Below are 27,190 nucleotides of genomic sequence, written 5' to 3' on the forward strand. Positions count from 1 at the left end.
ACACACACACACACACACACACTTTCAGTACCTCTAAATCCTAAAGCCACCTTAATATATTTAATTTGTGTGTGTGTGCGTGTGTGTGTGTGTGTGTGTGTGTGTGTGTTTCTGCTTCTTACATGCCAGGATTACAGGTAGTCTACTATGCTCACCAGAATGTATGTGGGTACTAGGATCTAAATTCTCATCCTCATGCTTGCATGGCAAACCATGTACCCACTGAGCTATCTCCACATATCTACCCATAGTTTTTCAGCATTTAACTTTTCATACTAATGAGTGAAACAGTAATCCTTGTGGCAGCCTCAAAGTTTTGAAAAGTATCCCTCAGCCTCTAGTCTCTCCACATGGCAATAGGAAATAACAAATAATCCCATCTGAGTTTAGAGCTGTGCAGTTCCGGGTTGAAGAAATATTCTTTGGTATTTTGTGCATGGTATTTTTCAACTTAAAGAAAAAAAATGGGCAGTAGCCACGCTTATCTAATTAATTTTTCTCACCAATGAATAAATAATATCCTACAGGAATCTTTACGTTAAATTGAAAGCATTTCCCTAGCACTGATTATGCAGATGAGTAAATTAGGGTGCTAGCACTGCTAGCCATGGGGGGAAAACTGGATGCTTCAATTTTATATTGGCAAACGTGATCAACTACTACAAAAATTCCAGGGGCTGTCAGCCTATCAGTTGCTCACACAGGATATCTACAGTTCAGCATGAGAGGATTTTTGAATTTCTGGAATGCGCATCATAATCACTGTGAATGCAATGGTTTAAGGTCACAGTTTAACTACATTTATTCCGTTCATTTTAATGAGGAATAATCATTTCAGATCATGTGTGTGTGTTTATGTGTAGCATATGTAAGCATGTGTACTCTTTGAGAGCAAAGTAGGGAGTTGGATCCCACGAATCTGGAGTTACAGGTGGTTTTAACCAACCTGCCCAACGTGGCACTGTGAACTGAACTCTGGTCCCTTGAAAAGGCAGTAAGCAATCTTAGCTACTGAGCGATCTTGTGCCACCCCTGGGTAGCAAGTCAGCCAAATAGAAGACACTGTCCTCCAATCTCTGTTTAAAGAAGATGAATTGAAGAGTTACAAGGACGTTTGTTTTTGGAACAGCCTTTACACAACTCAAGTGGAATTGAACGGTGTTGAGAGAGACGCAATCGATCGCAGGCAGCAACCAGGATCCTGGTTCAGACGTCTTAGGATTAGTTGACATGAGAGCCTGCAAGACCCAGAGTCTGTGTGCTTAAACACCGAACCGTTCTTCATCATCTGTATCAGTTTGAGAATCAGATTTAAGGGCCCTTGATATACAAGAAAAATGTATAGTGATTTTCTGACTGGTGTCATGAATGCTATGTGATCAGCACCGCACCTTACGAGAAGACATTGTCTAGACTGAAGAAAACAGTCCTCTTAGTGTAACCCCAATTCCTCATTTGGCCCAAGCCTCCAAACAGTGCCATTTGAACATTATAGGACATAAAAAGTAAAATTCCTACGAGATGAGTTCTGAGGGCTGCTTTGAGACTCTCTTACTTGTTTATGATTTTAATAAGCCAGCATCACTTATATTACAGGAAAATAGATAGAAATTATTCTACCCTCCGTCATATCATTTCATGTTACTGTAAGCATTAAATGTTGTAATTTGGAAAAGTGCTAAGATATAGAGATGAAGTACATAATTCTAATCCAATTGGGTATAAATTAATTTGGCATTGACTTCCATTTTCCATTTACTTGACTTCTTGACATAATTATGGTGCGTTGATCGTCAGAGTAACAAGCTTAGATGTATTTCCACATAAATATGTTCTTTGCTAATATAAATATACAGTGGAAGGCTACAGTCTGGTCTGCCTTGATTGGGTGGCGTGTCCTCCTCCATCAAGGCTACTCTTGCAGTCTCCAAAAAGCTCATGCCCCTGTATGCAAGCTGGAGAGTGAAGGCTGGTACAATGAAACAAGTGTGATTCTTTTTCCACTGCTGGGTCAGAGACCAGGATGACCTTGCAAGAGCTGTTCTTTTCCAAATCCCTATCATCTAGAAAAATGCGTTTCATTGTGCAGGAGGAAGAGCATGTGTTTTCAGTGGTGTAAAAGTCACGGCACCTCCAGCTTACAGTCTGCTGTGAAACATTTGGAATTCAGTGGTGTCTGTCATCAGTGGGATGTGTCAGTGAACGTGCAGATCAAAGGTTCCAGAAAGGGGAAAGACACTGTGAAGAGGAGATAATTGTGGGATAATGAATGGTATGAGGGCATTTTTGTGTTAAACTTAAAACCACTTAGCATTTTTCCACGGCACCTAGGTTTCTTCCTAAATGAACTTTGTAAAGTACAATTGAATAACCTTGAGATTTAAAGCCTCACTATGCTTCGGAATACTGATGGAGTTTGTTTAAGTGTTGTGATATACCCTCTGCCTTTCGTTTCTATTTTTTGCCTCCTTCACGCAAAATAAAGTTTATTTGCTGTGCAGAGGAATCAATATTTTTGCCATTTTGCTTTTTCAACTCTTCCAGTAAGTTGCAATCAACATTAGTTACAATCTTTAAAGAGATGCAGTAAGAATTTGAACACAATAAAATGGAGATACAGATGAGAACTTTGGCAAAGCACCTATGCTATTGACAGAGGCATTTGTCAAGGGCTACGACTGTGTCCATACTGTGCTAAAAACCTGACGGAGGGGAAAATGAAGCATCAATAGCTTGCACCTTCTGTCTGAACAAACCAAACAAATGGTCTCCTTAATAGCTATTATTTTAAGTGAGTGGATTTAGTTTGCCATGGTGAAATCCATCCCACTTAGAAATGAATTTTAATTAACATCTGCATCTAATGCATAAATGTTTGGCTGAAGTATTCTTCTCTAGTTTTCTTTTTGATGCCAGATGGAATCAGGCACATAGAAGGCTAGTGGTCCAGGAGGAAGGAAGACCTAGTTAACAGGGGATGTAAACCACTCTTCAAACACACATTTGTTTGTTGATGATATTTGTGTGCAGAAACCTCCTCATGCTGTTTCTTTCTATGGGTTAATATGAGTTCTACGTTTTGTGTTTTCCCTTTAGAAACTGCCCAGCTTTGGACCTTACCTTGAACAGCGCAAGAAAATCATAGCAGCGAGCAAAATCAGACAGAAAGATCAAAACACAGCTTGCTCACCTCTCCAGAGAAAGCACTTTACCTCCCAAAAGCCTATTCCTGCCATCAAGGTAAAATTAAGACAAATTCATACATGTATTTATTCCCTATTCAAATGTGGCTTAAAGGCTTTTTTCCTCTTAAATGTAGCATTGATTTTTTTTTGATCTTCAATATTCTGAAACTTTCTAAAAATTCTGTGTACCATGAAGATACTCTAATAATACAATAACCCCTTCCATGTTTGTTTCCCACTTCGGTTTGTTTATGCCACACTGTCTAGGTCACTGCCAGGTTCCCGCTTCATGGGAACTTCTTGCATTAATGTGTTAAGTGGAATTCATTGTAGTCTCATAGTTAACTACCAGTATTTTAATTCAGAGTTAATTTCAGAAAATCTTTTAGCCATGTAAAAAAAAAAAAAAAAACTGAATTGTATAACTATACCAGGGCTGTCAATATAATTTACACTTGAGGGGATTCTTTAGTTCAGCCTCAGGAAAACATGCCTAGTTATTTGGGACTCAAGAATTTATTCTAGACATAAACAAATACCTTTCAAGCTTATTTATCTTGGATGTTTGATTTTTTTTCCCAAAGAATCATAGCTTCCTATCAAGTTGTGGGAATAAGAGACAGATCTGACTTGTGCTTATTCTACTGTCTCAGCAAGGGCACTGTGTGAAACTTGAGCAATATTACAGTCAAGATTTGGGGAGAACTTTGGGTTTTTCCTTTCTCCCCTTTTGAAAGACATGGTTTGCCTCTACAGCTCAAGCTGATTTATATCCTCCTAAGAGCTGAGCCTTCAGGCATGCCCCACAACACCGATAAGGACAACAAAACTGTTTCTCCTGTCTATCTACCAATCTCACTTAGGTTTCTCTTGTTCTAATTCAAATTCAATCTCTCTCTCTCTCTCTCTCTCTCTCTCTCTCTCTCTCTCTCTCTCCCTTTCTCCCCCCCCCTGCCCTCTTGTGTGTGTGCTTGTGTGTGTGTGTGTGTGCTTGTGTGTGTGTGCTTGTGTGTGTGTGCATTCAGTTTTGAGGAATTTTGTTCCATGTTTAAATTTACATACCAACAACCATAACAAATACAAAGCAGTCCAAGTTCTTCTGTAAGTTCCATGTTCAGATGACTCCACATCAGTCTGGTATATGTATCAAAACCTTGTCTAGAGAAGAAGAAGAGGAGCAGGAGTGGCTGGGAGGAGGAGGAAGAGGTAGAGGAAGAGGAGGTACCACGGCTGTCCTTCTCAAGTAAATTGAGTTTAGGCTACATATTAAATCGTGTTACACAAGTGGTGTGTTTTCATCAGATTTTTCTTACTGTTACAAAATATATGAGACTAGGAGATTTATAAAGAATAAAAGTTTATTTGGCTCACAAGTACAGATGTCTCTAGCATCTGATGTGGGTTTTCTCATAGCATAACATGGCTCAGATTTCTAATAAGGGCTCTAATGTCATCAGGAAGCCCCATTATCCTGATTCCATATAATCTAAATTGCCTCTTAAGGACCCACCAAGAAGTACCATTGATATACAAATTTAAAGGTTAATTTTCTAACACAATAACTTGGGATGAATGTATTCAAACTATATCTAAGAGGTATTTCTCCTTGACTAAATGAACTTGGATTTAGCAGTATTGTTTAATTTATATTATTTTATTGTAAGTAAGATTTAACTGATTGTTATAAATAGTTAAAGTTTATAAGACATCAGGAGAATATAATTACATTGGAAGAGTTTCCTAAATTGAGTTAGACAACTCTGTCATAGTCCCTATGTTCAAACTATGGCATTGACAAGTCATAGCCCTATGAACTTGCCTCAGTAAAGTAATCTGTGAAATGGAGTCAACAAAGATATTTGCTTCCATAGGCAAATGTGATGGTGTGGGAAGCATTTTTAGTATGGTGTCTTCCTTAATTGCTACTTGCTAGTAAATGTAACGCCAGAATGGGTAGGTTAGATAACAGGTTAGGTGGATATTTCCACTTTGTCCATTGAAGTGAACTCTAGAATGGGAAGGGAAATGAGAAACTCTGAAGACCAACCAAGCTACAAATTTTGAAACCACTGTGTTTTCCAGGAAATGTTTACTTCAGAACAACCATGTGCTAAGTTGTGTGCTAGGAACTGGGCATCAAATGCTCAGGGACTATTATGACAAACATGTGTTATAAGCTCGTGAAGCACACAGGGAAGAGAGAGAGAGAGAGAGAGAGAGAGAGAGAGAGAGAGAGAGAGAGAGAGAGAGAGAGAGAGAGAGAGAGAGAGAGAGAGAGAGAGAGAGAGAGAGAGAGAGAGAGAGAGAGAGAGAGAGAGAGAGAGAGAGAGAGAGAAAAATGACAGACAGGCAGAGATGGTATGGAATTTTATTTGTCATGTGATGTACACATAAGATGTATAGACTCTTTCAAGAGACCTAAAATAGGTTAAAGGAGCCAAGGAAAGTTTTCTGGATGCAGTGGTTTGCCTTTCAGCTTAGATGGTTTGAGAAATCCCTAGAGATTGGCAAATCATGTTTCTGAGTGTGTCTGTGAGGACATTTCTAGAGATAATAAATTTGTGTCTTGAACTTTGGTCATTTTGGGGGGATACAAACTTTACATTGAGTGTTTTGAAGTAGATAAACTTGGGGGCACATACTTTGAGAGATGAAAGAGGAAAATGGCATACCAGTAGCCTACTGTGTGCCAGACACAAGGTGGTACGATCTTATGTGCTTTCTTTGGTTGTTACTTAATATCCTGTGTGGAAATAAAGGGTGCTGGGGAATCAAATGAGAAATGGGTACAGAAATAGGATAATGACCTGAAGAATATCATCATAACATGGAAATAAATAAGAATCGAAGCATTCTTAAGAACCAAGACCTGGTCCACAAGACCAGGACTCCCCAGAAGGTAGCAAAAGACACCTTGCACAGTTTAATTTTGTCTCTTAGGTTGTCATTGAGGTTCCAGCTTTTAGCTGTAGCAACAGTCAATGAGTCATCATAGACCCATTGTGCCACATGGTAATCCCTGATTCACAGCCACTACCACAAAGAACAGCGCTGTTACAGCCATAGCATGCAAAGAATGAGCAGACTCTCATGGACCCTGCACTGTAGTGAGGAAAAGCTACTGAATACAGGCAGGTATACATTGGAACCTATGGAGTAGGATCAGGAGATGAAAAATCCCAGGATAGGTTGCTCAGAAATGCTTGCTCCAAGAACTACACTTGCATTAACATCCCCAAACTGAGGTGATAAAAGAACAACACAGATATCTAGGGGAAAGTTTTCAATTCAGAAAGAACAGGAAACACATGGTCCCTACGTGGAGATGTCTCTCACAGAAAGCCTCTGAGGTCTTTTGGAAGAATGATGGTGAAGACACCGGAAGCATGGAGGGAAAGTAGCTGGGAGATAAAGTCAGAAGTCCTCAGTTTGGGGATTTTAAATGACAAGGTGTATGAATATGTGTGCAGGTGCATGTGAATGCATATGTGTATCTATGTGCATATGTGTGTGTGTTCATGTGTGTGTGCGCGTGTGTGTGTGTGTGTGTGTGTGTGTATGTGTGTGTGTGTGTGTGTGTAACACAGTACAGTGTACTTAAGGGAGCTGGGGCTACTATCAACTTCATACAAGACCCCCACTCCTCACCCATTATTTAAAACCCCTGTCAGATGAGGTGTCCACATGGTTGTTTAGCCACCAAGTTTCTGCACACAGTTCTGATCTGTCTACCTACCTTCACTTCAGACTCTTTTTTGTCCTTCTTATTGCTCATTTCTAGCAAGTACTAGGCTCACCCTGTGTTCCCATCCCATTTCATTCTCCTTCCTGTGTTCCCCTACCATCTTCCTTTGCTTGCTGACTTAACATTTTTTTCTTTGCTTCCCTTCCCACCCCCCAATAGAAGGCCTGGATTGTCTATTTTCATGCCTAATATGTTCTTTGAATCCATCTGTTTAGTTCAGTATGTTTCTTCCAACTGCTGGCTTCTTTATAGATTCTTCTGGAGCTTGGTTGAACTCCATGACTCTGTCTTGTTTATTCTCTCTGTTACCACGGTGTAGATTCCCTTTCCCATCTGCCATGGAAGGAGCTCTATGGCCCCACAATGTTATCTGAACCCCTCTTGCCTGGACAAGCTACTCACTCATGTGCCTCCATTCTGATCTTTTCCAACTTCTCTGATTCTAACATGGTGATACTATGTCAAAGGACAGCATGCCTGCCCAATAGGTTTCTTCTTTGGTTCTTTTAGTCTCTCTGTTGCCATTAATATGGCTGAATGGTCTCTTGCTCCACAGATAGGCAGTTTCAAGCTCAGTCCATCAAAGATTGTTTACTGACTATCTTCTAGAGCACTGAAGGTGGTGGCAATTCCAAAGAAATATAAAGTATGGTCCAAGGCCAGGGGTCTTTCTATCTCTGTAGCACGTACTCAATATGTGCTCACTGGAATCCAGGAGTTCAGCTAGGGGGAAGGAATACAGCATGAATTTTAAAAAGATGGAAGTCTGTATTTTGGGAGTAAATGGTATAGCAAGGGGGAGAGACACATGTTAAAAATTATTTACAGTTCAATCAAATAGGAACAAAATGCTCTGGGAACACAGACAACTAAAAGGGATTAGTCCTGCCTCGGGTAATTGCGGAAAGCTTCACAGAGATGGTGATATTTAAAGTAGAGTTTAATAAATTAGTGTTCATTAAGCAGAGAATTAATAATAAAAGCTAATATTTATTGAGGTCTGATGAGGTTTCAGGCACTGCAATGTGTTTGTAAATGAGCACATCCCAGCCTCTCAATAACCTAATGAGATGAAACACTTGTATCCCGCCAATTTTACTGAGTCAATAATTGAAAAACAGAGAGGTTAGCTAATTTGCCCAAGGTCACACAGCTAGGAAGGTATTATCAGAGCCAAGATCTGAACCTATGTCCTAAGGCACTGTTCTACATGGGGTTGGGGGCAATATTTCAAGATAGTCAGTATGCTTGCAAAATATAGTGTCCAAATGCTTTTGTGATGATGCGCAGTCCTGAGAACCTAAATCCATATACAATCCCTGAATTGCAATGGGTGGTGATATCAATATATTGAACTCTTTTTGTCAAATAGGAATTTATAAAAATGACAAAACAGAGAAAGGCTAATGGTGTGTGCTTGTGGGGGTTGGAGGGAAGATGCACACGTGTGCACTCACACACTAGCACATGGGCAAGTATGCGTCCACCTAAGTGTGACAATGGGGAATATAGAGATCTTGTATCATTTCTTTTGCCTACCAAGTTCTCTTTGTTAGCCTGGAGCACACTGGACTCCACTACTGTGGCCAGCCAGTAAGTCCTACGGGTTTGCCTATTTTTGCCACACCCAGTCTTTTTATGTGGTTTCCACAACTGTACAGAAAATCCTTAACCAGCTGAGCCATCTCCCCACACTGCTTAGTGTTGTGTTGCTAAACAGCATTCTTAAATGTGTTTATTTTATTTTTTAGTTATGAAGTGTGTGGTTACCTTTGTGTGTGTGTGCGCGCACGTGCGCACGCATGCACATATGTGTATAAATACATACATATGAGTACTGGTGCTTGTAGAAGCCAAAAAATACATCAGATCTCTTGAAACTAGATTTATAGGCAGCGACCTGTACTGCGTCCTGGGAAACAAACTCTGGTACTCTGTAAGAACAGGGCTTACCCTTAAGCACTGAGTCATCCCTCATTGTTTTCTTAAGCAATCTTAATACAGTTTAAGAGAACAAAGAAACAGATTGGTTAATCCAATAAGAATACCACTTAGGGCATCAAGAGGGGCTATTCTCAACATTACACTGCAATGCTCTGGTCAGAAGTAGGAGTCTTCATGCCCTCCTGGCTTTTTACCATCTGGAATCTGGAGGTGGCTTGAGAGTACCTGAGATTCCCCCCTCTAATGTACAACAGGACCCTGGAAATGCCCCAGCATCCAGACGATCTTCTCTTTGTCATCCCCACATCATGATTTCCCTTCATAGCAATAGCATTTATCACGCATGTGGCTAAATAATAAAACTGCTTAGTCTGGAAAGGGAAAAGAAAGAGAAGTCTGAGTCAGAGACAGGTCTTCAAAACCAGTACAAGAAGGCTGAAGAGAAGGGTAAGAGAAAGGAATAGAAAGAGATGTGAACTTCCACAGTATCTTCATAGGTGCTTCTATAAGGTAGTCTGAGACCATCTGAAAAAGTCATATGCACGAGCATGCACACATGCAGACACACACACACACAGAAAGAGAGAGAGAGAGAGAGAGAGAGAGAGAGAGAGAGACCCATGCACACAGGCACGCACAGTGCCACATAAGGTAAAGCACGCAGTGCCTCCTTCCAGAGTAACTTTGCTCCCTGGCCCCAAATAACTGACAGGACAGTGCTCACATGTGGCACAGCAAAATGAGAAATGTGCTTTATTCCCTGGCAGCAGATAACGAAGGTTTGAGAGGCTGCCAAGCCTCAAGACGTCCCGGAACTCGCCCCAGTTCCGTTGATATATGTGAGAATGAATTCTCATTCTCCTTATGAAGTTGGGAATGTATCTCTAACGTCTTTGAGTATCTGGGTAGGAAAATGAATGGTTTAGGGGCACTAGTGATGTTTTCATCACGTCTTCCTGCTGCTTGGAGGAGGAGATAGACGGCATCTCATAAGACTGGCAAGGCAGTGTTGGCAGGAGACCAGTCAGCCTGATCGAGTGCTTTATTATTTCAATTGAATTGTGAAAGGAAGGAGAAAAGCAGTTGGATAAAACTGTAAGACCATATTAGATACTTACAGAGCACAAAGGGGCCTGCACAGAAAGAAAAATAAGGGAGACTTGCCCAGCAATTTCCAGAAGAATCCAGAGAAGCAGGCTGGGGCAGCCTTCATATTCTCAGTTGTCTATGGACCAATAAATAGCAGTTGAAAATCTATCATGTTGAACTTTAAAAGCTGAGCAGAATTTGGTTATAAAAATAATCTCTTAAGTCATGTGGGGATTTATTGATGTGTGGTCCCTGACTTGAAGAGAATACAGCAATAGAAAAAGAAACCATGTTGCTTAGAATGCAGAGGCCCCGCCAGCAGACAGAGGGAAGGAGCAGTGTGTGCCAGATATGTGCATGCATAGAAATCCACAAGGCTAAAGGTGATGTGAGAAGCAGCCAGCTGACAGATGCTGAAGTGAGGGAAGAATGGAAATGTCCCCTCAGGATGACATCAGAGACATTAGAACCTGATGGCTAATTGGGATGGGCAAGGTATAGCAGCCCTGTAAGTCTTTACATACTTTAGATGGAAATCCCACTTCACTGAAGAAAAACCACCTGAAAAGGAATTGAATAACCTTTGCCATTGGGAACACCATTTCTCAAAAGAGGACTGCTACACAGGCTTAGCTTGGATTCCTTGTTAAACGTTTGTGTTTGAGGGAAATGGCATGTGAAGGGATCTGAAGGATGTAGCCATTCATGTGACCTTGGAGGGGTTTTTTTTTTTTGTGTGTGTGTGTCATGAAGGAAAGTCTCTGTGTAGGTACATGTGTATTCTACCTTTAGTAAATCCATTTCAGAAAGTTTGAAGACCTTGTGGATGCTACTCCATTGTCCAGTGTGACTGGTAGTGATTGCCAAGTAGATGAGCTTTAGAATCACTGGGGAAACTAACTTCTGAGTATATTTATGAGGGATTAGCTCTATTGTGTTATTTGAATTGAGGTAAGAAGGCCCATGCAAAATGTGGGAGGCACCATTCTACAGGCTAAATAAAGAGAAAGCCGGCTGAGCATAGCATTCACTTCTCTCTGCTTCCTGACAGTCTTAGGGTTTCCATTGCTGTGAAGAGACACCATGACCAAGACAACTCTTATAAGGACAACATTTAATTGGAGCTCGCTTACAGGTTCAGAGTTTCAGTCAATTATTATCATACCAGGAAGAACAGCAGCATCCAGGCAGGCATGGCGATAGAGGAGCTGAACGTTCCTCATGTTCTTGTAAAGGAAGCCAGGAGCAGACTGTCCTCAGTCAGGGAATCAAAGTCTACCCTACAGTAACCCACTTCCTTTAACAAAGACACACTATCTCCAATGAGGTCATACCCTAATAGTGTCAGTCCCTGGGCCAAGCATATTCAAATGACCACATTGACTATGGAAACAGCAACCTCAGAAGCCTTGGGCTTCTACCTCTAAGACTTCCCTACTATGGTGGACTCTATTCTTGGAATTGTAGCCAAAATAAACCTCTCCTTCCTTATGGTGCTTTGGGAAGATATTTTGTCACAATTGAGTCACTGGGTCTCTAACCTAAAGATGGATCAAGGATGAGAATTTGTCAACCAGAATTTGGTAACACAATTATTATGTGTTTTCCTTGGAATAAGAAGGTTGAGGTGCGGCATTTAGTGCTCAGTGATCCTATGAGAAAAGCTCTTATCAATGATAAACAGAAAAGGGTAACAATAAGCTTTAAACCTGGCTCAGTCGAGTGACTTGAATTTGACAAAAAATATAAGTTAAAATAGGAATGTATTTTTGTCTATTAAAAGTCAAAAAGAAAAAAAAATACACCCACTCCTTCACCCAGATGGTATATTGTTAAATCACAATTAGAAAGAAAAACTGCTCCGTTCCCATTATCCTTCCTTGCATCCTCACATAGAGTGTTCTCAGAATTGAAAAGGAGGAGGAAAAACAGATCTGAGAGTCTAAGATAGGTACGATAATAGGATACAGCTTCATTAACACAAGGGAACACCCAAATGTCTGCTACTTGACACTTCAAGCCTGAGTCCACCCCACAGAGAAGGATACTGTGATCAGAGCCTTGGATGCTAACACCTTGGCCGCGTGTGTGTCACTGACAGCTTTCTCTGCCACCACCCTCTCTTGCTGCCCTCACCTGCTTCTAGCCTGCCCCTGGCCACATTGTTTCTCTCAGCTCCTCTGGCCAGTCTAGCGTTTGTTTTTCTGAATTACTGTCCTTTGTAATCCCCATCCCAGTTTATGCAGCTTTTCTCTCACTTACCAGAGTCCACTATGTTCAACTTCTCAGTAGCTCCTGCTTGCCTCCTAGCTCAGAGGGCTAAGCATGATACCAACAGTATCTTGACTGTTATACATTGACCGCTAAACATTGAGAGCACTTGTCATTGAGAACCCTGTGCCAGTTGAAGAAACATCAGTATTGATCTGAGTTCTTTTAATATAGAAAAGGTAAAGTGAGCATAGAAGCTCACACTTATGATCCCAGCACTCGGTAGACTGAGGCAGGGGGATTAATTGCTGCAGCATCAAGGATAGCATGAGTTACACAGTACGTTCCAAGGCAACCTAGTTTACACTCCAAAACCGTATCTTCAAATGACCAGAAGAGAGCCATGGGAAGGGCGAGGAAACAAAGGAAGGAAGAAGAAAGGAATAAATATGAGGAAATAGATAATCTAACTATAGTAGAAGGAAAAACAACCAGACCAGAGGCTGAGACCCAGTCCCAGGGGTACCACCCAAAGATTACTAAATTTGACACAGGAGCTTTTATGAGGACAAAAGTTATTAACAATCAGCATAAATTTAGTGAGAAGAAACCAAATGATCTCATTTCCTGTCCTGATAAGTTTATTAAGCAAGGAGGGACGGGATAAGAACACGGAGCATTGATGGGGGCACAGATGAGGACACAGGGGAATAATTAAGCAGCTAAACCCAAAGGATTGAAATCGCAGATCCTTCAGGTTAGAAGTCAGTGATTTCCCACCGCATGCTGTCCTTGGTCCTGGGCTGTGAAGGGCACCTATTTACAGGAATTGTAGGAAATATGCTAATCAGCTATGAAGACCCATAGCCAGAAGGTCAGCTAATGTGCCAGATAACAGTTACAATCTGAAGGTACTTCAATTGGCATTAAAATTAGGTCAAACTAATAAATTTATATTGCTCATAATGAGGAAAGTGTCAGACTTCAGACACTGGATGAAGTCCCTCTAACTCTGTATTCTTTGGCCTTAAAATGTATATCAAATAGAAATAATGTCTGACCTATCTTGCAAAAATACTTTGATTATCCTAAATTTGGCTATGATTATAGAATAATGTAGGCCATTGTAGGCCATTTCACTAACTATGAGTACTTACATCAAAACCACATGTGCCACCTAGGGAGATGGCTCACTGAGCAACATCCCTGCTACACAGGCATGAGGACCACAGTTTGGTTTCCAGGAAACTACAGAAAAGCCAGGTGGACTTAGAGGCCCATCTGTAACCTAGGACACAGAAAGCAGGGACAGGGAGTCCCTGAAGTGAGCCACCTAACCAGACTAACTGAAATTAGCAAGAAACCCTTTCTCAATGCACATGATTGGAAGTGATTGAGATAGGCACCTGATGTCAGCTTTGAGTACACACACACACACACACACACACACACACTCACACACACACACTCACACACACACGCAAACACATACACACAGACACATGCCCAAGTCAAGTCAAACGTGGAAGTATAATCTAAAGGCTCCAATGTGATAGTCTTCACACAGAAACATATCTAGTAATGGTTACCCAGATTTCACAAACTTTATATGTGCACACACTGTATAGAATAATAAATGCAGCCCCCCCCCCAACTCTGCAAGTGTATGTTTACAAGGCACCACCTGAAATACAAGTGGCTGGCTGGTTAGCCACATCTTTATGCAAAGTACAAATTGTAAGACATGCCCAAAAATCTCCATCCACTGGCAGTGTATTTGGAGATGGTGGGTTTTCAACAAATGTCTACATTTTTAACCCAAAAGGGTGAGCATTTTTCTTACTTTATCTTTTTGAGACTCCCAAAATGACTTCAGATACTATTATTTTATCTTTTTCTAGATTAAAAATGTACATGGTATGCTTAAAGAACCATACTGAGTGCATGTTTAACCCCTGTTCTAATAATGTGAAAAAGGCTCCAATAAACTTGTTCTATCTGGTTTTGTATTAAATAATGCTTTTAATGAAAGCTGCAAATCTCAAAAGAGACAGCAAAAAAGGCATATTTAATATAAAGAGAGGATAAATTTGCTTTTTATACTAAAATCTTTGGGGGGAATGTATGTTTCTTCTGGAAAAAAAATCGGGGGTTTTCATCAGTTGAGGATTTAACTAGTGATTTCTCTTATAATGATCAGACTCTGCACAAGAGATGTTTTGACTGATTTATTTGCATTTAAAAAGTTAGTCCTATTACACATAAATAGTCTTCCACAGCCAGATAGAAAACTATCTTGAAATATTAGAAAATATTAAATTGTTCGAGTTTCCTTGATTATCTTATGCATTTGCAATGCCCAAATTAATTAAAATTTTTACTAGACCTTTTATTACGTTGCAATCATTCTTATGAGTCTAGGCATAGATATACAAAAGATATATTTATTTAACAAATATTTGAGCATCCATTATGTTTTAATGATCTGCAGAAACGAGATATACTATCTTGCTTCAAAGATGAATAAAGCTCTGCTTTCAGGTAAAACATAAGAATCGAGACTTAAAATTATATTTGCAATGTGAGGTGGGATTTGCTAGAAAGTAACAAGCAAGTCGGGACAGAAGTGGTTATCTGAGAGTCTATTTCATTGTCTACTTGATTTCATATCCTAAATAAAGTCACCTAAATAAAGTCCTAAATCAGTCACCACATCATTTCCAAAATGTATGAGGCTTAAATAAGAAAATGATTGTAAATCAGGGCATCAGCCTGAAGTGTGGTAGAATTCAAACATTGTCTCTTATCACTGGTTTCTCCATAATGGATAGACTATTCCAGAGCGTGCAAAGGAAGAGAGAAAGAGGGCAGAGAGTGCAGAGATGGAGGATGGAGAAGAAAGAGAGAGGGGGCGGGGAGAAAGGATGGGAGGATGAAAATGGAGAAAGAATGCAGTTTTCCATTTGGTTAGGAGAGGAAACAGAAGGATTGAAGAAGTCCTCATGAAGTAGAGACATCTGAGCTCTCTTTGAAAGACACACAGGATTAGAAAAATGATTGGGAGTTAATAACTCATGTTGAAAATGGTTGTAGATGCAGAAGAGGATTCAAATGATCCCTCATGAAATAAAACAGATGCCATTAGAGATGGGAGAAATGAGAGCAAATTCTAAATCTCCCTCGTTAAAAACAAAATCTCAGTGCTATACATAATGTCAAGGAAAGTTGAAATGTAGCTGTTTTCAGATGGACCCTTGCCATCCAGTTCTGATCTCTTTTCACCAGCTTAAGCTACATTGCCAGTTGTGTGATGAGCATTACTACCAGAAACAAGAACTGTAAGTTCCTCGTCCACTCTATTTGTAAGGACCCCAAACTATAGCACCTTTCAACTTTCCTCCAATTGATGCAAATTCAGACAAACCATTCTCACTCTAAAGGTTAAAAACAAAAGCAGAAAATCTTGACAACACACTAATTTGACAAACATTGTACATTCCTCGGTTTTGTTTGCTGAAACAAACTGTTTCCTAGTGTTGAAGAAACACCCTCTGTGCTTCCCATATTAAGCATAATCTCAATTAATATAAGAAACAAAGCCACGTGAAACCGCATGTAAGATTGTCAGTGGTGAATGGAGCAGTCGCTAGTTCCTTCAGAGTGAAAAAGCATCCAATTTAACCTAGATCAACCTAATTAATTAGCATACATTAGAATTCCTCAATAAAGAAATACATTCTGCAAGACATAGCAGGTGAGTGAACTATCAGAACACCTTTCAAATAAGAGTCACAGAATAAAAACAAAAAACAACAACAAAAACAAAACAAAACAATAACAGAAAACAACAACAAAGATGGGGTATACTCTTGATTTTCTTTCCTTCACGCCCAGTGAAATGAAGTCACTGAAGTAAACATGGTACCTTTTGCCCCATTTACAATATTTTTATATCCTTCCAAATGCAAGCTCTAGAATATAAGTTACAAAAACCTAAGAGAATTATTTTAATCTCTGTATACAAAGTGCTGTTACAGGCTGCCCAGCAAAAAAGCAATTGAGTTCAGCTACTTACATCTTATAATTGTACATGTGTGTGTATGTGTGTGTGGTATGTGTGTGTTTGTGTCTTGTATGTGCATGTGTGTGTGCTTGAATATTCTGTGTGCCAATACATGTGTGCAGGTGCCTACACTCATTCATATGGAATCCCAAGACAGATATTAGGTTTTTATTCCTCAATGGCTTTCCACTTTATATACTATGTGGGTTTTATGTGAGTGATGGGAATCCAAACTCTGATCCTCATGTTTTCAGGCAAGCACTTTTAACCACTGAGACATTTCCACAGTTGTTGGCCTTATATTTCTAAGCTGGGTGTACATATTGCCCACCCCTCAAAACCAGGTAAGCCAAATGTCACTCACAGAAAGTGCTTCTGTGAGAACTGTGATACTTGAAGCCCTGTAAGTAAACACAATACGGTGTGAGGTCAAACTGGGGAAGCATGGGCAGATACTAGTTATTAAGGAATTGTTTCAAGTTGAGCATTGTGACTAATTCACTGCCCATTTTCTAGGATGTAATTGGAAAATCACTGCAATACCTGGGAACGTTTGGTGAGATGAGCATCATGGAGCAAGTTGTGGCCCTGATTGATGAGGAAATGTGCATCAACTGCGGCAAATGTTACATGACCTGTAATGACTCTGGCTACCAGGTAGGAACCCTGCTGGAGTTAAGTTGCTGTGGGGAGGCATGGTTCTCCTTTAGGGACGGACAGTGTCTTCTGTTGCTAAATGTACAATTCAAACCACGTATGTCAAATATGTCTCCATATTACAGGTGCTTACAATGCACTGGTGTGTCTTTTTATTTTTATTTTTCAATATTTACTTATATATTTTCTGTGTGTCGGTAGGAGAATATACTATATGCACTGTTCAGATCCACTGGGTCTGGAATGGTTGTGACCTTCACAACTTGGAAATTAGGAGTCAAACCTTGGGTCCTCTGTAAATGCAGCAAGCATACTTAACTGCTGTGCCATCTCTTTAGACAAGAGAAACCCTTTATTTTTAGAGGCACTATCCCCTGTGTTGGGATTTCCTACTGAATGGAAATGAGAGAATGAATGAGCACTGTCAGCATTTTTCTCTGCTTTCTGCTCCACCCACACTGAGCAGATTTCCCATGATGGCCTTCAGTTGCTGCCATACTTTCCCCAAAGTGTTGGACCCCATCTTCAGAACAGTGACCCAAAAAAAGCCCTCCTTCCCTTTCTTGAGTTGCTTCTTGTCAGGGATGTGGTTCAGGGATAATAAAAATAACCAATATAGCCACCTTTCCGTGCACAGTATTATTTTAATATCATTTCATCACCCACAAAGCTGGAAAGGGAAATTTAAGTGAAAACAGAAATTCATGCAAAATAATGTACATTAGGGAAGGTTATGATCTGGTACTGACTGCTGGGAGCAGAACTGTCATTTATCACCAAGCTCCTTAAAGGGCCTGATTCCTTCAGCCTACAGAGGATTTTCCTCCATTCAGTATTGATTGGGGTTTTACAGCAGTCATTTATAAAAGGAAAAGAAAAGAAACATTATCCCTCCACAGACTCATAGATGGTTGGTCTTATGAATTTCACCATGGCTAGAAAAGACAGAGAGATATTTTTGGTTTATCTGCCACTAGAAGTGAGCATGGGTGTGTTCTCTGCCTCGCCTGAGAGCCTGCCACAAGACAGCAAAGGCAGATTAAAGATTACTCTCCTCCAGGGTTGGCAGAACACATCCCGCCCATTTCTCTGTGACTTTAGCTTATGGCTTCATCCACCAGCTTGTGCCCTGTTTGTAACAGCACTGACACAATTGAGACCTCAACTTGGTGGGTTCTCCAAATGAATGGAAGAAAGGATGCAAATCAAAACGATGGGAAACCTTTAAAATACATTTTTCATCAAGACCTGGTGTTCAAAGCTGCAAACAATTGTTAGCATTGTAGAATACACTCATTTTTATTAAAAAGCGTTCAAACCATAAGTAAGTATGAAATAAAATCTTCTAAAATGAACAGTATAATTTTTAAATAAATAATAAAATGTCCCCTTTTAGGAATAGATCATAGACTCCATTCAAACTAGTGGTAGAAATACACATAGAGAAATTTTACATAGTTTTCAGACAAGTGTTTTCTATATATTTTTTTACATTTATTTAGTTTGTATGTTTGTGTATGTGTGGGGTACATAGCTTTTACTAGAATTGTGTAGATTAGAGGACAATGTCTTTCTCCTTCCACCATTTAAGATTCAGGGATCAAACCCAGGTCATTATGTTTGAAGCAAATGCTTTACTCCCTGGGCAGTCTTACCAACATTATTTTTCTACTTTTGAAAGTCTTTCCCTTTGGTTGGGCATGGAGGTACATACCTTTAATCCCTGCCTTAAAGGCAGGGGCAGGAACTTTTCTGTGAGTTCAAGGCCAGTGTGGTCTACTTGTTGATTTCTAGGCCATATACTCATCCAGGACTACACAGTGAGACCCTGTCTCAGATAGATAGGTAGATAGATAGATAGATGGATAGATAGATAGATAGATAGATAGATAGATAGATAGATAGATAGATAGATAGATAGATAGAATCATGGTCCTTCTTAATTTGAGATTACAGATGGACATCAACTTTTCATTTGATTATCACTGTTTCTAGCTCCCTCTGTCACTTGCAAATATTGATGATATCACCTTTACTTTCATTTTGTCTTCATTATGATTATCTACTCAGAATTGAGCACAGACATCGTACCACTTAAGCTAACACCTTAAATCATAGAGCTGGTAGCTATTACCTTGGCACTCTATCCTTGGTACCATGTCAATAACAAGAGTAAGGATAATGAGAGGAAAAAAAAAACTCCTAACTATGCATCAGAAAGACTCACTCATCCTTTGCCACCTCTGTATCAAAAGACTTTAAAAGTTGAAAGTGAAAGTCATGGATGAAATGGACTTTGTGTTTGTACTATTAAACTATAATATATCTAAGAATTGTTTAACTGTGCTCCATAACTTCACCATATTTCAATGTAGAGAAATGAGGAACCATAAGGGGAAAGAAATGGGTTTTACTTATTCAAATAGAAATCTGAAGTAGTTATAAGGCATAGGGAGAACTTAGGTAAACAAGCCTTACAGTCTGTCAGAACACTTGTTGAAGTCTGTCTCCTAAAATGTTAACTCCTTCTTACACTAAATGATTGCAATGGTTACCTTACATTGCCTCCTTAAGGAGATTTACAGTCACCAAGGAGACATACATCTGAGCATGTCGGTGAAGATATCTCCAGACAGGTTTAATTAAGACTGGAAGAACCAATCTGAATATGGGTGGCTCCAACAGGTGGGTGGGGTTGTAGACTGAATAAAAAGGAAATGCAAATAAAAAAGAAATGCAAATATGGCCCAGAACTCATACTGCTTACTAGCTACAGATACAACATGGCATACATCTCTGCTTACTGGCTGCAGATACAACATGACCAGGTGGGCAATGCTGCCACCACACTTCCTTGTCGAGGCGGATTACATTATCAAACTAGGAGCCAAAATAGAAACATATAGTTCCTCTCTTAAGATGAAACTTTTCAGATATTTTGACAAGCAATAAGAAAAGTAATGAATACAGTGTATTTTTATTTACTTTGAAAAGACCATTTGACTTTTATGGACTTCAGAATAGAAAGCTGGTTAAATGTAATTTTGAATGGCAATTTTAAAAATCAATGTATATATGCTTTGGTTCTCTATGTCTAGAGGTTTTCTTATCCATGAATTCAGCCAGTCTCAGATCAAAATAGTTGGAAAAGTTTACATCCATTTTTAAAATGTAAACTAACCTTGTCCTTATATCCTAAAAACAGCATAATAACTGTATGTGCACTATTGGCATGGTGTGAGCACACTACGTCATCCTGAAGCTTACTTAAAATGTATATGGAGGATGAGCATAGGATCTATGCAGATATTGCACACACTCATATCAGAAATGAGCACACAAGGATTTGAGTATTCATAGGGACCCTGGACTCAATCATCTATTGATAACAAGGACAGTCCATATTAGATAGATTCTAATACAAGAATCAAGTACAAAAGGCAATAATAATCATGAAATTACTTTCACACAGAAGATTTGTAGGCTGACCTCAGGAGGCATGGGGAGTAGAACCTTGCTTCCCATGTTACTCCCCCAAAAGCCTTACTTTGTTTTTCCAAAAGACTTGAACATGACTGAACTTCTTCTGCAAGTGAGACAGCAGTGAGGTTGTACCCCAGGGAGGACCCCTTCCACTCATCCACTCCTCCTCCCATAGCTGCACTGTGCTTGCTGAAAGTTCAACCTGCCCCCAAGGACTGCCACAGCATCTCCATTGCTTCCATGCCTACAATGGCCAAGTTGCCATGTGAACCTAAAACCTTCTCAATCCTCACTTCACATTTAGTATATTTATTCTTTTATTTTTTGTACAACTTCATAAAGAGAAAATTTATGAAAGAGAGAAGGAAGGCAAGGGAGTAGGAAGAGAAGAAAAGAAGTGTGGGGGTGAGGATGAAGGGAAGGAGGGGGAAGGAGAAGAAGGGAAGGATGGAGGAAGGGAAGGACCAAAGGAGATAGGGAGGGAAGGATGGATGGAGAGAAGGAGAGAGGNAGGGANNGANGGAGGGAGGGAGGGAGGGAGGGAGGGAGGGAGGGAGGGAGAACGTTATAAAACTTGTTAAAATCCTGAGCAGAGTAGGAGTTGGAGGGCTGGTCCAATGTCTCACAGCTGCAAAGTGTCAGGGACAGAAAGGGACAAGGGCTCTCCTGCCTGTCCCTTCTACATTTTGTGCTGTTGTGGTAAGATAATGCTTAAAATCAAATCGTAATACTCAAAACTCAGAGCTGACTGTGGGGATGAGTTTTTTCTACTTTTCTCTATTTTATAATCACATGCATTATTTGAAGTATACTCACTGTCCTCCCTAGCATTATCCTTCTCCAGCATAAAGGGGTGCCTAAAGTGTGTTTGAGGGTGGTTCAGTCGGTAAAGCACTTGTCTTGCAATCACAAGGACCTAAGTTCCATCCCCCATGCACTCACACATGTCTAGAACACATGTAAAAAATGCCCAGCATAACGGCACAGACTTGAAATCACAAAGTCGAGGAGGCTGAGACAGGATCCCCAGGACCCACTGGCCAGACAACCTAGCCTAATTGGTTAGCTCCAGGCTAATGTGGGAGACCCTATGTCAAAAGAGGCAGATGACATTCTGAGAATGGCACCTGAGGTTTTTCCTCTGTCTTCTACATTCACATGCACAGGTTCTTCCACATACATGTGCACCTGCACACACATGAACATACATGTGGTACACACACACACACACACACACACACACACACACACGACAGCATGAAGAAAAGAACAAGGAGTATGTGGGTCTGTATGGAAAGCATCCAATGTTGGCAGGCACTAGCTGCCCCAACCTGGTCAGATTGGTGAAATCTGATTGCTCCACTGGTGGAGAGAACAGAAGTGCTGGACCTCAAAATGTTTCCTCACACATGGAAGGAAAAGCCTCGAATGAACTGTAAACACTGTATTTCTAATTTAAGTGAGTTTCTTCTGCTTCTGTTTCTCCTGTCAGCTCAGCTGCTGCTGTCATTGCATCCATGTGGTGTGTGGTACTCTCCATGACTGGAACGGAGATGCAGATGCTAAAATGGAGACATTCCTGACATTGGTGGACAGTGGCTCAACTCTCTTGGTCTCTATTTGCAGGCTATCCAGTTTGATCCAGAAACTCACCTGCCTACCGTTAGCGATGCATGTACAGGCTGTACTCTCTGCCTCAGCGTCTGCCCTATTATGGACTGTATCAGGATGGTTTCCAGGGCAACACCTTATCAACCAAAGAGAGGCCTACCATTAGCCGTCAAGCCAGTGTGTTAAGGTGATTTGTAAGACAGCTGCTGTGAACTTTGATATTACCAATGTAGGCTGATCTTTAAGAACAATAACAATTGTAATCATTATGATCAGTTCTTTCCAAATTTTATAGCAATGCATATATAATTTCTAAATAAGTGTCTAAATTGGAAAACAATGTCTAATGCCAGTGACAAATTAATGGTCATAAAATTGAATAACTCTTCTCGGAGGTAGCTGGTGAGTAACTGCGGACCAGTTAATTGGATGTGCTCTGTCCGTTGTGTGCTGTGAAAAATTAACTTTTTTCATGGCAATTAGCGTGACAATTTCTAAATTGCCCTATGCCGTGCTCACTCTTTGATTTCTAATTGTAAACGAAATGAACTATTTTGGAACGGAGTGCACTTTCATATACAGGAAACCGTTTCCAAGGAAACGCTTTGTAATTAAAAATTACCTGTAATTTTGACACTGTTTCTAAGGACATGTAATTAGTTCCATTAAGAACAATTGAAGAAAGTCAAGGCATTATTTACTATGACAAGGGGGAACAAAACCTGGAAGAGGGTTTCTAGAGTTTTCTAAAGTCCCCCTTTGCTGAAGTAACTCACTCTTCGGTGCTGGACACGGAAAGGGAGATTATTTCCTGACTAAAATGCTGTTGACCACCTGAAACAGGTGTCAGACTGACCAGGAATGGAGTCCTGGCCATTTTTATTTGAATACCAAAGCGGTGTTCCTAATGAAATATCAGGGTGAATGTCTGGTGAACGGCACACTTTCACTGAGCACAGACAGCTAGGTCTGTTTCTTATAGTCACCTTCATTATGAGAGCAATTAATGTTCAAACAAGGGCTAGATTACACAGCACTGAGCCATAGGCTTCAAGATTCAACAACAAAGTGTGTCATATCTGAACCTGCTACAAAATGAGAAGAACAGATCTAACTAACTTTACTTTGATACTCATGTGAATTCAAAATTAATGAAAGAGAAATGTGTATCTTTGAATATTAATCAGTGTTTTTCCCGTATCTTTATTTTTATAATAGTAAATAGCATCACATAAATTCATTTATTCCTTCTTTATGGCACACTTTAAAATGAATCTATAGAAAGTAAGTGAGAAATGACAACCTGTGGCATATTTCTATTATAAATGCAAGATATCTACAAGTATATTTTTTAAAATGTGTATGATTAAAATATCACAAATAAAATTTTATGATCTATTTCAGTATAGTCTCCTGTTTTATTTTTCCAAATGCACCCTTCTGTCAGCTATTTACATTTTGATATGAGGCAGTTTGGGATTGGTTCTACAGAAAATTCCATCTAAATACTGAACATGTGTCAGTTGAAATCTAATGAAGAAAGTTATAGTATCATTCTCAAGTGCTTCCCTTCCCTTTCTTCTTACTCGCATCCTCTACTGAATGCAACAAGAGGCAGGCCCATGGAGAATGGCCTTCCGGAAGATGCTGACTACCTCATGGGAAGCATGTGTCTCTTAGTATTACTCTTTACATAGTTGTGCAGCATCCAGAACGTAGAGAATGGTGTTCTTTACTTACAGTCTTGTCACAATACAAACCTCTTCACTTTGGGAGTTGGAAGTCCTGAGTTAAGAGATCCAGCTATCTGGAAAAACAAATAGATAGATAGATAGATAGATAGATAGATAGATAGATAGATAGATGAAATAAATTGTGTAGACCTACAAAGAGACCATGCTATGTGACTGGTGAAGCTGAATGTTGGAGAAGAAATGCACACATATTTGTGTACCTGGGCATAGACATCAAATGTCAACTTAAGATGTCCCTCAAGAGCTGCCTAGCTTATTTATTGATACAGACCTCTCCTGGAGGTCTGGAACCTGGCTAGGTTAATTTGGCAGTGAGCTCCAGGGATCCTCCTATCCCCACCTCCCCAGTGCTGGCATTGCAAGCACTCATGAGCATGCCCAGCTTCTTATATGGCTTCTGTGGATGAAACTAAGGTCATCGTATTTTTCTTGTCAATCATTTCACTGATAGAGCTATCTTTTCAGCTCCCCAAGACCCTTTTTACTGTAAGAGTTGATCAACTTTCAAGAAATATGATAACCCTCCAGAAAGACATCCCGTGCATATATACTGGAGTTCTCAAGATACTGCCTTCTAGGACATTTTTCTGCTAGTACAGATCAATCCATTGCCTCTAAGATCCCTCCTGAGATAAAAAGCACACAGGGGTGTTTTAGCTCATTCCTATCCTATTTTGGGGAACTATGAGTGGCCAAGGCATGGAGTTATTCTTTAGCAAGCTATGACTGAACAATGATATCATTCCTTGTGTGTATTTCTTTCTGGTACGTTCCATCACCAATGTGCACTGAGAAGCCTTTCTTGTCCATGCTGCCTGAGGAAAACATAATTTAGTTTTACATTCTTGACTTGCAATGAGACTTACAGTAGAATAAAGAGGAAAAAATTCTCATTTTCTGTCCAACAACAAAAACACTATACAGTGTCCCTAAAATGCATCTTCATAGCTCTTATAAGTGGGGGCAAAGAACCGGTTCAGAGAATCTGGTTAGTATTTCCCAACTAGTGTCTCAGAAAGTTTATAATGTCCCACATGTGTGGTAGCTAATTTTATATGTCAACTTGGCTGAACAACAGGTCCCCCATACTTGGTCAATCTTTTATATTTAGGTTTATAATTAAATTGATGGACACTGAGTAAAGCAAATTGACTTCCAGAGCATGGGTGGGCACTACCCATGTGCCAGAGGTCTCAGTAGGACAAGGGCCCACCTCCAGTGGGGAGTTCTCCAACAGAAAGTATTTATGCTTCATTCTGATTCCTTATCAGGCTTAGCCTGGACTTGAACTGTAACCTTTTCACAGTCTCTAGCCTTGGCCTCACAGTATCAGTTGAACTCTGTAAGTCATCATGGTTGTGTAAGCCAACTTCTTAAAGTTTTTAGTTCAATCCCATCGCTTTTTTGGCTCTGAAGGTTGCCAATGAATGTGATTGGCACAACTCATCTGAATGCTATAGTGATTAAGTTTGGCTGCTATCAATTTTTTTTTTCACCAAAATAGATGAAGACATATATTCTCACCCACACCAAGTAACTTACTCTAAGTTACCCACCTAATTGAGTGTGTTTGTAAGTACCCCAGCTTACTTCCATTATTCCTCCTCTTGCTCACCTAGCTCTTCATTCACTCCACAAATACCCAAAAGTTACAAAGAATGAAGAACTTGATTAGAGATAAGGATGTGAACTCATAAGATGTCTGTCTCCTGACTTACTCATTTGGGATGATTTGACAAACTACGATAAACTGAGTAGCTCACAACAAACAGAAAATTTATTCTCACTATTCTGGAGAACAAGAAAAGTATAAAATCAATGTGTCAACATATTTAACAGCTGGCCAGAAACAACCAGCCTTCTGGTTTGTAAATGTCATGTTTCACTGTGGCTTCGCATGGTAGAAGGGATGAATAAGCTCTGTGGATCTTCTTATTAGAGCATTAATCTTGCATATGAGTGCTTCATCCTCACAACATGATCACCGCTGCAAAATGTGATATCCTAAAACTATCACCTTGGAGATTATAATTTCATCTGGTGTGTGCCTGTGTGTGTGTGTGTTTGAGTTTCTATATTTTAGATACACTACTCACTTTTCTTTGGCTTTAGGTAGCCAGTGACTAGTCTGAGAAATAGCATATGATAATGTTATCTGAAAGGCACTGCCCTGAGGAATGAGCTGGCTACATGGCAGGTTCTTGTTCACTTTTATCCCCTGAAGTTAATCCAATTAACTTCGAAGCTATTATAGACTCACTATTATCTACCCAGAGCTAAAACATTTTCCTATTTCTCACATATGCACACAATTCCACAAACAGCCTGCCAAGTGAAACTTGGACTTGATCCTTAATGACTCTAGGATGTCCTTGTAGTCTATAGCTTTCCCTTTTGTTTATTAATATGACCACTCTTCTGGGATAATGCACATTCTCTTAGATGTTAAAAATTACAAATGATATCTTTGAGTAGAGTTGTCTCATTGGAAACCTGAGTGTGATCTACAGCCAGCAATTATTAATCTTCATGGTACCTCCCCTTGTGACCATATTTACTACTTCAACATGCAATATAAACTACTGTGTTATAAAGGAGACAAGGTCATTTTATCACTGGCTAGGAGTCAATGACACTGAGTCATTCAGATTTAAGGATCTGCACAATTATTTACCTGCTGATTTTATATACTACTTTTCCCTATGGTGTGCTCTGCTCCTGCTAAAAGGCTTCTGCATCTTCCTGCCTTCCTGCCAGCCTGGCCTCTTTATTCTGCTTTCACTGATAAACTCATGGTTATAGATTGCAGGTAGTTTTCAAAAATTTGCACTAATCAACAATTAGTAGGTCAAGATTTCTTATGTTACCAATATCTCTCCTGTAAGAGGCTCTATTAAACATGTGGTTGTCGTGTCTATTAGTTATACTGGTTTATTTATCTTTCCTGGCTTTTTTGAGATGTATCTTCTTGGAACTCAGGCATGTGGTCTAAGATACATCACCGAATAGACACAATAACATGAGTATCAAAATCTAAGACTACTAAAAAAAGTATCTCTAAATTTTCCTTAAAATATAAAAATTCAAGTGAAAGATAAAAAACTTTTTGCTTTTTTGTACAATTTTAAAAAACATTTGAGAGAATATTCAAGTATTTAGAAAAAGAGTTCAGAAAGGTGATCATGAATATATTTAAACTGCACCTTTTGTTTTGCAATGTTTGGAAACTACACCTTGCAAGCTTTGTATGTATTATGTTTCATGGTACTTTTATTGAGATGTTAGCTTGTGACAAAGGTGTGACAAAATGCCTAAAATGAGTGGCTTAAAGGGATGAAGGACTTACTTTTGCTCTTGGTATCAAAGATTTTAGTTCCCGGCTCTTTGTACCTATCAATGTTGGGCCTCTGATGGCATAAGGATGTCATGGTAAAAGGAGATTGTATGT

At 39.7% G+C, this 27,190-nt stretch overlaps 1 protein-coding gene across 1 annotated transcript in view; it reads left to right on the forward strand.

The window, feature by feature from the left end:
* Positions 1 to 23,372, forward strand: part of Dpyd (dihydropyrimidine dehydrogenase) — an 849,196-nt gene extending 825,824 nt beyond the window's left edge. Inside the window, exons 21-23 of the mRNA XM_021158977.2 lie at positions 3,097 to 3,240; positions 16,754 to 16,894; positions 22,004 to 23,372. Of these exons, the coding sequence (XP_021014636.1) occupies positions 3,097 to 3,240; positions 16,754 to 16,894; positions 22,004 to 22,174 (456 nt within the window). The 3' untranslated portion in view covers positions 22,175 to 23,372. The remainder of the gene's footprint in view (positions 1 to 3,096; positions 3,241 to 16,753; positions 16,895 to 22,003) is intronic.
* The last annotated feature ends 3,818 nt before the right edge of the window (positions 23,373 to 27,190 follow it).

The sequence above is a fragment of the Mus caroli genome, chromosome 3, assembly GCF_900094665.2.
Source record: "Mus caroli chromosome 3, CAROLI_EIJ_v1.1, whole genome shotgun sequence".
NCBI classification, from domain to species: Eukaryota; Metazoa; Chordata; class Mammalia; order Rodentia; family Muridae; genus Mus; species Mus caroli.